Genomic DNA, 12,879 nt, shown 5'->3' on the forward strand with positions numbered 1-12,879 from the left:
ATATTTATTTAAACCAAGCGAGTAATGAGTGCGGGTACGAGTGTAAATGTTTATGGAGAAAAACAAAAATAAATAGTTTTTTTTTTTAATATTTGTTCAGGGTAAAATGCTGATGGAGAATGCAATGCAATGCAAAGTAAGCAAGCAACCAACTTTTAATTGAAATATTTAAAGAGCTCTTTGCGTTGTTGTTTTTCATTTATTTTCTTACTTCTGCTGAGCATACAAATCATTGAAATTATAATAAAAAAAAAAACAACATGCATATATATGTATATGAATATAATTCTAAAATAATTACGAGATTATGCAATTATAGCATGGGTGATATGCGCAATATTTTTTCCCCTTTTTTAACTAACGGAGACGAAAGGAACGCGAAAAGAAGTGGTCAGGGATTCAACTGTGTAAAAGTGGTATAGAGAATCATGTGAATAGTAATCGTACGGAAAATTATCATTTAGTGAAAGGGGAAATTAAAATTGATAATGCCAACGTATGTATAGCAAATAATTGAAAGAATAAATAACTTGTAAGAAAATGATTGCAATATTAAACGGAATTTTTCTTAAATTACAAAATATACATTTATAAACATGTGATACTGCTACGTGGACGATATGACACTCATCCGAAATTCAGACTTTAGAATCTTGTAGTACAATTTCAGTTGAAATTTCTAAACGTTAACATTAGCAGGAGTTCCCATGCCAAATGTTGCATTCCTTTTTTCCGTTCGCCAAATATCATGACACAGCTCTTAACATATTTTTTTTGTAACTTCTCGCAATAATGTTCCAGCATTTGCTCGCACACTGACCCACAAGCCGAATTGTTGATTCGGGTTTTATTCAATCATTCACTATACGTTACTTAACACTCAGCTTAACTTTATCTTTTTAAGGCTAGATTCTACGCCGTATTAGTGTCATTTGTAACATACAGGGTGAGATGAAAAAAACTGCAACCAACTTCACACTGCTGTCATTTCTGAGCCACACGTCCGACAGCTGTTAAAATCATTCCAGTGACAGCTCATTATATTGTGTACAAGCGTACAAAAGCATATTGGTGAGAATTTTACAAAAAAAATATATATATATTCGTTATGGAATTCAAGCCACCGCAAGGTGCCATCGCTCCAGCATTTAAATGTGAAAAAATCTTTTGTGTCTCGTACCATCGCTCGTTACCGTGATACTGGTAGCGTAGCCCGACATCATGGTTCGAAGTGAAGCTACTTGATCGATCGCCTTGGCCGAAAAATGGTTCGTGAGCTGAAAATATCGCAATATTCCATTCGGCAATATTGAAAAATGAGCTCGGGTCAAAGCCACTGAAATACCAAAAAGTGCAAAAACTTACACCGCAACAGAAAGAAAATAGACTCAAAAGAGCTAAAGAGTTGCTTTGCTTGGCCGAAAGTGGTGAACTGCCGAATTTGGTTTTTTCCGATTAGATAACATTCGTTGTCCAGCAGTTTGTAAACAAACAAAATTATCGTGTTTACTTGCCAAAGACGTCAGCTGAAAATGTGCACCTTCGGTTGGCCACCAGAACTCAAGCGCCGGCCAAGGTGATGGTGTGGGCCGCCATAACAGCTCGTGGTCGCTAATCGACCGTGGCATCAGAATAAATGCCGAATATTGTCGCGAAAATATTCTGGGGGTGTATTAAAGCCTTGGGCCCGCATAGAAATTATTTTTAAATAACTTCTGGGGAGAATATCCCAGACAAAAAACAAGGAAACTGATGAGGATTGGTGACTCTTTCCGAAACCTAGGTATTCCCTGCCTTACCCCCTGGTAAACATTACCGTCGTTCTCCACTAATAAACAAACATTGTTGTTATAAAAACAACAATAAAGGTATTAAGCCTGACCATTTTATAACAACAAAATACTATGGTATCCCGAACAAACAAGCCAACACTGTTCCAGAAAATAAAATTAATAAAATTTGGCATAGGTATTTGTAGTACTCCTTGGATGTTTGGTTTTTAAAAGGGCATATGGGTCCGAAATTTGGTATGACATCCACATAACGGTATCATCTAATTTTCCATATTTTATGTTATCGAGTTTTCATTGCGAAGTTTACCTCCTCGTAAAATTAATTAATACAGGTACATTTTTTGATATAACTTCCCGTTCCTTGTAATTTTTAGTAATTTAAAGTTTCAGCCTAATATGCAGCCAATCAGCTGCAATTTCTTCTAAGTAGGTAGTTTAAATGAACTAAAAGAAATGTACACATTTTAGGGATTTTGAAGACAGCCGATTTGGACATACATTAAGTAATCCCACGGTGGAAGGGTAAAATGGCGTAGTTAAGTTTGATTTAACTTATTATTAATTCTCCTGAATATTTATTTCTTCAATTTTTAATTGAATAAATCAAATAGCATTTACATACTCGCATAAATGTTTTTCTTTCTTAAAATCAAACGAAAAATAAATGAAAAATGTTCCAATATGACATAAATACATTTTTAAATGTATGTATAAGTAAATTATATTTCACATTTAAGGTAAATACCATTAAACTCCATGCCAAGGATCATTCTATAAAATCCATTGCCAATAGCATTTATTCGCATGACTTCACCACGTATGGAATTGCTTCATTAACGAAAGACAGCAGTGCATACAGTATGGCAAAAAATGGGTATAAAACCCGGTATAAATGATATATTACGGTTGAAATCATTAAATATCTGTCAAAGGCTAAGGAAAAGAAAAACCCAGAAGAAGCAGTGCAGAGTGTTAAGGAAACAACCGGAAGATGTGTTATGTGCTACATGTAAATGACATGCCCAATAAATACCAAGTGTGTTGTTGCATCTGCCACAGTTTTGTTATCACCCTGAAGGATGACAGGATATGCAAACGTACATTTATATACGAACACATAAATATGCATGTATAAACGTAAAAGTGTAAGAATAGCACGAGTGTGAACAATGATTGTTGCAGATGCATTTTGTAAAGAACATTAACAAAAGAAATGCTATAATGATAAAAAAAACGTATTTATGTATGTATGTATGTATGTGTGTGGGAATGTGTGTGGCATGCTTAATGTGAAATTAATGATTTTTATAGATTCTCGTTTTTTGTTGCCAATTGCATATTTAAAGAAATTCCTTGCAATCACTCTATTGCTTCCAGACATGGCACGGCGATAATAATTGGCAGGAAACTGGAGAGATATTTTTCAAGAGGTACCTACAACAATTTTTTAGAATTTACACACGTTGCCCATTTCATTTTGCAAATCAGCTAACTTTTATGTAAGGTAAAACCAAAACAGAGCACTAAGTTAAATCAATAGTTCGCTTGTTCAATTCCAAATGTGGAAAAACTAAAAGTATCATCCCAATTCCGAAGAATTTTGAAAAATATTTCTTGCAGTTTGAATGGAAGTGACTTTGCGAATCAGATAATAAGTGTATTTACAACATTTTTCATGTATGTTGTTTCTTTTTACAGATCTTTTATACCCTCACCCATATGGCTAGAGAGGATATTTATCATTTGATATGACCAAAACGTGCCTCATCGAAATAACGGTTTTAGACCCTAGGTCTCTTTGGACCGAATATGTTTCAGGTAATTTGAAGTCGATCTAGCGATATCCGTCCGTACGTCCGTCTGACTGGTGCGCACGATAATTTTCAAAGGGCGTATCCGATTTGGTCTAAACTTGGTGCATCGTAATATAATTAACAAACTTAGATCGAGTTCGGAGATGGACAATATCTGTAAACTCCCTCTGGTACCTCCCATACAGAAGATCGAAATTTAAAAAAAAAAAAAATACTTTACTGCACAGAAAGACGAAGGATAATCCGATTTTGCGACAGTATCGGTCCACTGCATCAAGTACAACAAAGGGTTAACATTTTAAATAATTATAACTCATATTAAATGTGATGTAAGACTCCGGTTGTTTTCAAATTACAAACATCACAATATTTTTATTCGCTCAAGGTCTGTTGTGAAGACGGAAGATATCGGTCGACTCCTTCTGGTACCTCCCCCACAAAGGGTCAAAATTTGGAATAACCAAAACGATCATAAAATCCGAAATAAGCATCCGGTTCTCTTGATATTGCACACATCCTATTATTTCTATTAACACAAGATCTGCTTTACAGATGGTACCTCCCCCACAAAGGGTCAACATTTTAAATACCCATGAAGCTTAGAAAAAGCGAATTTAATATCCGATTCCATTCGGACTTGGTACATCTCAATATTTCCATCAACACAAGATCTCTTTTAAAGATGGGAGGTATCGGAACATTCCTTCGGGTATCAGCCATAGGCTTCAAGATTTTGAAAAATCAAACGCTCAAAGAAAGCGAAATAAGCATCCAACTCTTTTCAAATTTCACACATACACACTATTTGTTAATACAAGATCTGTTGTGAAGATGATATTATCTGCGATACAAGAAGAAAGAGTCACAACTTTCAATACTTCTATCTGTCATAACTTGCGAAATAAGTCAGAGATTCTTAACAACTTGCTATATCTAAATACTTCTCTCAACCAGAAACCTGAGACAAACATGGAATCTATGTTTTTGCATACAATTGAATATACATGGTAGAATGAAAAAAACTGCAACCAACTTCAGACTGCTGTCATTTCAAAGCCACTCGTCCGACAGCTGCTAAAATTATTCCAATGATAGCTCATTATATTGTTTACAAGCGTACAAAAGCATTTTGGTTAGAATTTTCCAGAAAAAATTATTCTGATGGAATTCAAGTGGTTTCTTTAAATTTGGCTGGAAAACCACAAGTGGCTATCGTTAGAGCACTCCACCATTTAAATGTGAATAAATCTTTTTTGTCTCGTACCATCGCTCGTTACCGTGATACTAGTCCGACGTCAAGGAAGTGGACGGAAGAAAACAGCAACATCAGCAGAAATGGTTCGAAAAGTAAAGAAGCGAGTGGATCGAAACCCGCGTCGCAGTGGCCAAAAAATGGCTCGTGAGCTGTTCAGCTCGCAATATTCCATTCGGCAAATATTGAAATATGGGCTCGGGGAAAAGCCATTGAAATTCCAAAAAGTGCGAGAACTTACACCGCAACGGAAAGAAATTAGACTCGAAAGTGAACTGCCAAATTTGGTTTTCTCCGATGAGAAAACATTCGTTGTCCAGCAGTATACTTGCCAAATGATCGTGTACACTTGCCAAAGAGGTCAGCTGAAAATGTGCACCTTCGGTTGGCCAAGAGGAACTCAAGCGCCGGCCATGGTGATGGTGTGGGCTCCCATAACAGCCGATGGTCGCTCTCCACTTGTATTTATTGACCGTGGCATCAGAATAAATGCCGAATATTATGGAGGGTGTATTAAAGCCTTGGGCACGCAAACATTTTGCCCGCAGACCTTGGACATTCCAACAGGACTCAGCACCCGCCACCCAAAAATGGTTATGAAATGAGGTTCCTCGATTAAGGGCACAATGGCTACCAAAATCTCCGGATACAAATCCGTTGGACTATTGTATCTGGAGTATTTTGGAAAGCAAGGTTGGCACTAAAAAATACCAAAGTGTCGATCACCTCAAGCAAGCGCTTCGCCGGTAATGGGCCAAAATACTGCAGGGCAACATTCGGGCAGCGTGTGACGGTTTCATTGGCCGTTTGAAGGCCATAATTCGTGCTAAAGGTGACCAAATCTAAACTCATTCTAAAATTTGATGCTATTTTCGATTTTTTTAATGTAAAAATTATGGCGTTTGACTTTGTTGCAGTTTTTATTTTATCTCATATGTTGCCCCTTAAATAGTATGCAGCTATTTTGACATTCAATAGCTGTTCAATAACTTATTTCCACATTTTCACTTAATAAATTTTCAAAGTGTGTTTGTGACCAATCTAGTTCGCATTCAATATATAATTGTCAATAATGTACACACCGTAAAAATCAATGATTCTATCTTTGCTCTCACAATCACCATTAAAAACAAGACCCGCATTTGAAGTGTTGAAAATTTATTGATGATTATGAGAAAGGTCCGTACAAACTAAGTTTCGTTGGCAATTTGTGAAAATTATTGGTCATTACTTGCATGTAACTTAAAGAATATACCATACACATACGACAACAAACATTGCGAAAATGAAAGTTCATACGGCCAAAAAAATAGACACCATTAACGGCAAACAAAGTTTGAACTTCGAGTTATGCCCCAATTTGACTCTGGCATAAGAAAATTGCCAATATTTTGTTTATTTATTTCGCCATAAATTATGAAGGGATCTCTTGTCCTTCTTCGTTTTTGTAAATGTAGAAGCAATTGTTGGTAGTTTAAACAACCTTTGTAATGATAAATACATAAGACAATCACGAACAAACAATAAAAAAAGCAAAGAAAAATATTCTGTTGTAACAAATTACGACGGCAGCAGGGACAAACAAACAAAAATGTCATAAAAATATTTAGGATATTAAGCGTCAACATGAAATGATGGAAACAAATCGTTTCCTTAGTGGCTTCATGATAACACCACCCCGCCCACAAGGCATCCAGGCAGCCACACAAACAAACAAAACGGCCATAACAGAAACGGCTAAAAAGCCATTATCTGAAGTGTTCATGTAAATGTGATCAAAATATTTATCCATTCCCAAAAACAATAAAGAGACAAATGGTTATTCTTGCTCTTCTGCTGTCAACTTTTTTTCAACAAACGACCGCCCATCCGAAAAAGAGTCAATAAAAAAATTTGCTTGTTTTTCCCACCTCAACCTACCGAAAATGTGTAAAAATTGCAAAATTTTTAATATTTACAAATTATGATGGGTTGGTAATAAAACAAACAGCCTGGCGGTTTTGAATGCCATCTCTCTTTTTTTATAAAAAAAATCATGGTGTTTTTTTTAAGTTTTTTTTTTCGTTTGTTCCTGGTATATGTAAGAGCCAGTGATAATTTACGATAAATCTGATGTGTGTGGAACGAGGTTTTGCTGTTGACAGTAACCCGAAAATATATGTATTCATGTGATGGAGTTAAGTGGATTTTATTTTTGATGAAAATGAATGCGTGATGTGATTTAAGCAAACACATCGCAAATATTTATAAATATTATCACAGAACACAGTGGAAAAATAACAAAGAAATTATCTCATAGTTGCAACTAACGATTTTGAAAACATATAAAAATTACAAAATTAAATTAATATAAAAATGTCCACAAGTGTGGAAGAGGGGAGATCTTAGGTTACTTTATGATGTAAATGCCGATAGACGTGACAGGATTAGATAAAACACTGCAACAAAGTCATACGCCATAATTTTAACATTTTTTTTTAATTTTATCGAATGAAAGCCAAAAATGTCGGAAATAGCATCAAATGTTAGAATAAGTTTGGATTTGTTCGAATTGGTCACATTTGGCACGAATTATGGCCTTCAAACGGTCAATGAAACCGTCACACGCTGCCCGAATGTTGCTCTGCGGTATTTTGGCCCATTTCCGGCGAAGCGCTTGCTTGAGGTGATCGACACAATTTTTAGTGCCAACCTTGCTTTCCAAAATACTCCAGACACAATAGTCCAACGAATTGGTATCGGGAGATTTTGGTGGCCATTGTGCTCTGGAAATGAATCGAGGAACCTCATTATGTAACCATTCTTGGGTGGCGCGTGCTGAGTGCGATGGTGCTGAGTCCTGTTGGAATGTCCAAGGTTTGAGGCCAAAACGTTTGCGTGCCCTCCAGAATATTTTCGCGATATTTGGCATTTATTCTGATGCCACGGTCGATTAATATGAGCGGAGAGCGACCATCGACTGTTATGGCGGCCCACACCATCACATTGGCCACCGCTTGAAGGTACAAGTACGTAGAAAGCTTGAAGTCATGGCTAGGCATATTAGTGTCAAATTATAAAGGAAAACGACGGCAGGATTTTAGTGCGGCTCTGTAATCCCTTTATGAAATGTCACAAAATATGCCTAGCCATGACTTCAAGCTTCTTATGTACTTGCACTCTGAGTTCTGATGGCCAACCGAAGGTGCACATTTACGTGCCTCTTTGGCAAGTAAATACGATCATTTTGTTTTTTTTTTTTTTTTACAAATTGCTGGACAACGAATGTTTTTTCATCGGAGACAACCAAATTCGGCAGTTCTCCACTTTCGGTCAAGCGAAGCGGTGTAAGTTCTTGCAGTTTTTGGAATTTCAATGGCTTTAACCCGAGCTCATTTTTCAATATTTGCCGAATGGAATATTGCGATATGTTTCGATCACGTCGCGGATTTCGATCAAGTCGCTACTTTACTTTTCGACCCATTTCTGCTGATGGTGCTGTTTTCTTCCGGCTACTTCCTTGATGGCGAACTACGCTACCAGTATCACGGTAACAAGCGATGGTACGAGACATTAAAGATTTTTTTCACATTTAAATGTTGGAATGCTCTAATGATAGCCACTTGTGGTTTTCCAGCCAAATATAAAGAAATCACATTATCACGCTTGAATTCCATCACTAATTACTTTTTTTCTAGAAAATTGTCACCAACATGCTTCTGTGTTCAATGAGCTGTCACTGGAATAATTTTAACAGCTGTCGACGAGTGGCTTAGAAATTAATGATAGCTGTCTGAAGTTGGTTGCAGTTTTTTCATCTCACCCTGTATTTTTAGCTCTATTTTTATAGTCTGCTGGTTGTTCCCTGTAATTATTTTTGTGTTATCAATAACAATTCTCCAAAGTCGAAAATTAAATTTGCCGGAGCAACTTTAAAAAGTATCTGTCCACTGTTCCGCCACTGAAAAAGAAATCCCACGAATTGTTGTTTTCACATCTTAGCAAAAGCACCAATGATTGCTTTCCATCCGAGTATATAGCATATATGTATGCATGCGGTTATAGTGACTACTTATCACACAAAAGAGAAACACAATCAACAGCGCAAAAATGTATCCTTTTTGTTTATTGTCAGCAGTCATAAGAGAGTAATGGCATTTCCTTTTTGTGCAAGGGAAAAAATCAAAAAAGGCAAACAAAAACAAATGGAATGACAAATGTAGTGGGAGGCAATGGGTTTTTCGCACACACAGCGGTGAGTGTGCATAAAACAAATATACACAATAAAAATTTGCAAATATTTATTTTGATTTATTTTTTTAGCGATGCAAGCAACCCAACCCCTTGCTCGAGCGTCGGAAGGGGCATATGAGGATCCGAAGCCAGGCAACATCATCAACAACACATTGCTTGCCGGCATATGATTTACAAATATTTGAACATTCTATACGTGGTGATTTTGTTTCCTCATCTTTGGGCCTTATGGATCATCATCAGCGTAAATTCTACTATTTTGATATTCATGACGGGTATAGCCACATGGATGTTTTGTTGTTTCCTTTGGCTGTAGGTGTTGGGTGGAGCCATATGTAAATATAACATTGTATAAACCACCAAAGTTAAGAGACGAACGAAAAAACAACAAAATCCCCATAACACTTATTTATTTTTGTTTCTTCCACTTTTACATTTGTTTGTTTTTTAAATTCATCACAGCCCGAGCAAGAAAAACCAAAAACAACATCACAAAATGCGTAAAAATTGTACATTTCTATAAAAGCCCGTAACGGCACGGCAAATGATGGATTAAAGCAATGGTACTCACCAGCAAATACTGATGTAGAGTTGTGTTTCGGATCGTATGGACACACAGCCTGGCCATTTTTAGTTGCCTCCAGGGTATAATTGTAGTCGTTGATTATATAAGTGTGACACAGGGGACGAAATGAATTTGTACCGCATACAAATAAACGTCCTGGCGAAGTCACGACCATGATGCGTATATAATTTTGGCACGCCTCCTGCAAAAAGAGACAAAAAAAAAAAAGAAAAGAAAAAATTGAGAATAAAATCAACATCATCAGGAGGACATCATAGTTCAAAGTGTGTCAACAATTTTGTTTCCTCTATCACGGAACGGTGCAGCCCCGAACATTGCAGTGACATGGGCAGTGTCCTGTTGCCTTTTTAAAATTGAAAACGGAACTTGAAAATGGAATTGCAAATGAACAACAATTTATACACTAGCCATATGATTATAATGTCCGGCACTAATTGTCTAGGTATTTCATTTGGTTATTTTTTCATAAATGGTAATTTTAATTATTGCCACGTGTTTGCAAGTTGTCATAAATGCTACAGTTTGTAATACTATTTACCCGAGGTTTTTATGAATTCTTCAAATGATTTGTCAAAGACAAAGCAGTTTGAGCAAATAACACAAAACGTTGCCAATTATTGGTCGAGCCCAGGTTAAAGCTCGTAAATGCACTCACGTGTGCTCTCAATGAGCGTAATCTTATGAATGTTTAGACTCTATATATAAGTTTATAAATACTCTTAAATTTTATTTATTCTATACCTGTTGTATAACTTGGTATAACTACATTTTAGTTTGAGCAACGCCTGAAAGTATGCTTTAAAGTAATAAATATGAAAAAATAAATCAATTTACATATGACTTTAACATGATGCGAAAACTGGCCCTTAGCAATTTTTATTATACCCTCAGCCATATGGCTACAAAGGGGATATATCATTTGATACTGTGAAAACGTGCCTAGTCGAAATAACGGCTTTAAACTCTAGGTCTCTTTGGACCAAATCCGTTTCAGAACATTTGGAGTCGATCTAGTCCGTCCGTCTGTCCATTTGTATGGCTGGTGCGCACGAAAACTCTCGAAGGGAGTATCATCCGATTTGGTCCAAACTTGGTACATTGTAATATTTTTGTCAAACTTAGATCGAGTTCGGAGATGGGCAATATCGGTCAACTCCTAGTACCTCCCCCACAAAAGGTCAACATTTTTGAAAAATATATTTTTTGCACAGAAAGAAGGAGGATAATCCGATTTGGCTCCAACTTTGCAAATCCTAATATTTGCGTCAGTGATAGGTTTGATGCAAAAATTGACAATATCGGTCCACTCTTTCTGGTACCTCCCCCACAAAGGGTGAACATTTTAAATAATTACAACTCTCATAAAATGTGATATAAGAGTCCGATTGTCTTGAAATTTCAGACGTCCCAATATTCATATTAACCCAAGGTCTGGTGTTAAGATGGAATGTATCGGTCCAAGCCTTCTGGTACCTCTCCCACACATACGGTCTAAATTTTCTAAAAAGTATATATATTTTTTGAACACATAGAGAAACAAACCAGAATCCCAAGATGAATATGGAATTTAAGATTTCCCATACATTTTCTTATATATTTATAATAATGCTTATATCATATTTATTTAGTTCCGATATAAAATGCACATATTGACCCATTCTTTTAAAACCCACTCCATAGAGGGTCAAGAGTTTAAAAATTCATTACAGAAGTCAAAATATTTTTAAATAATCGAACATTGGCTGAGAGTGTGAATCTGTCGGCAAAACCGACCGATACTTTTTTACTTGTTTTTTTTTTTTCTAAAAATGGTACTTGACATTATCATAATGATATCTGTAGAACTCAAGGAGTTACAGCTTTTTGTAGGTTCCTTTTTCATGGTTCCTGTCAGAATTATTCAAAATTATATTGAACAAGTTGTTTTTATTTATTTAATATTTTTCTTTATTTGTAAAAAGAGTTAAATAGCGAGAGTTAAAAATTAAATGAAATGCCTTGGTTTTTTTATTCAAAAATATGATCAAAACTCACTAATATTTCAATACCATGGCAAAACTTGTTAATGTCTTGAATACGCGTCCGCAATATACACTTCTTCCAATTATTGATTATGAAAGTATTTTGTTTTTCAAAACAATATATACATACACAAAATTGACAGAAGTTGGACATACTTAAAAAAAACTGTAATCAGCTGGTAGATCTTCCTTAACTTTTTTACCATGATTATATTGAACTTATTAAGGACTTAAATCTTTCAAAACAGGCTTGATGTTGCACAGAAATTTGGCACATTCATCTGGTAACCTCTTTTTAAATAATTGTCATGTACCTGAATTACTTTGTGTGTAATAATAGGAAGATTATAATATATTATTATACTGGAATTCAATAACATAAAATCTGTTTTTTTAAAACTTAATTTTTGTGAAATGACACCTTTAAGGAAATGAGTGCAAACTAGCCAGAAACTGAGAAAAAATTGTGAGTAATATTAACATTAGGACGGGTATATTGTATATATTGTTGTAAAATGGAAATAAATTAAAATTATCTTTTCAACGTATCCAATGTTTTATTCGAAAAATATATAAACGTAATCACCTACTGGATCGCGGAATCATTATTATCTCTAATATTTTAAAAGCTTTCCTCATAAGTCCACTGTTAGCTTATAGTTATAAGCTTTTAAACAACTTACACATGAATATCATTGAACCTGCAACCAACACTTAATGCGTACACATAAGAGTATCCTTGAATTAGTTAAACATTGTATAACCTTATAACCTCCATTTCGTTCCATTGTTTAGTGGCTGGCTCTTTACTGAATAATAGATAATAGACCAGTAGACATGACAATTACGATAAAAAAAAAGAAAAAAATGAACCACATCCAAAAGAAACAATAGAGTCAACGGATTCAAACTTAAATCCACTTAAAATAAGCTTTACTAACAAAGCAAAACAACCTCCATCATCGAGTATGTATATAACAACAACAACAACAATAAAAAACGGACAAATGTTGTTCTAGAATGCATACCAGAGAAAAGAGAGGTAGGAGTACCTTCAATCTGCATGTGTAGATAAACAAGAGGATCAAAGGTAAAGAACGAATATTTCCGCCTGACGTTTTATTTTTTTTTGTAGAGAACTCAAAGGGAACATGAACGTTTATTGTTGTTATACCCTTAC

At 35.4% G+C, this 12,879-nt stretch overlaps 1 protein-coding gene across 1 annotated transcript in view; it reads right to left on the reverse strand.

Annotated features, from left to right (window-relative positions):
- LOC101888412 (semaphorin-1A) overlaps positions 1 to 12,879 on the reverse strand; it is a 620,253-nt gene that overhangs the window by 124,309 nt on the left and 483,065 nt on the right. Inside the window, 1 exon segment of the mRNA XM_059128225.1 lies at positions 9,664 to 9,859. Within this exon segment, the coding sequence (XP_058984208.1) occupies positions 9,664 to 9,859 (196 nt within the window).

The sequence above is a fragment of the Musca domestica genome, unplaced genomic scaffold, assembly GCF_030504385.1.
Source record: "Musca domestica strain aabys unplaced genomic scaffold, Musca_domestica.polishedcontigs.V.1.1 5, whole genome shotgun sequence".
NCBI lineage: Eukaryota > Metazoa > Arthropoda > Insecta > Diptera > Muscidae > Musca > Musca domestica.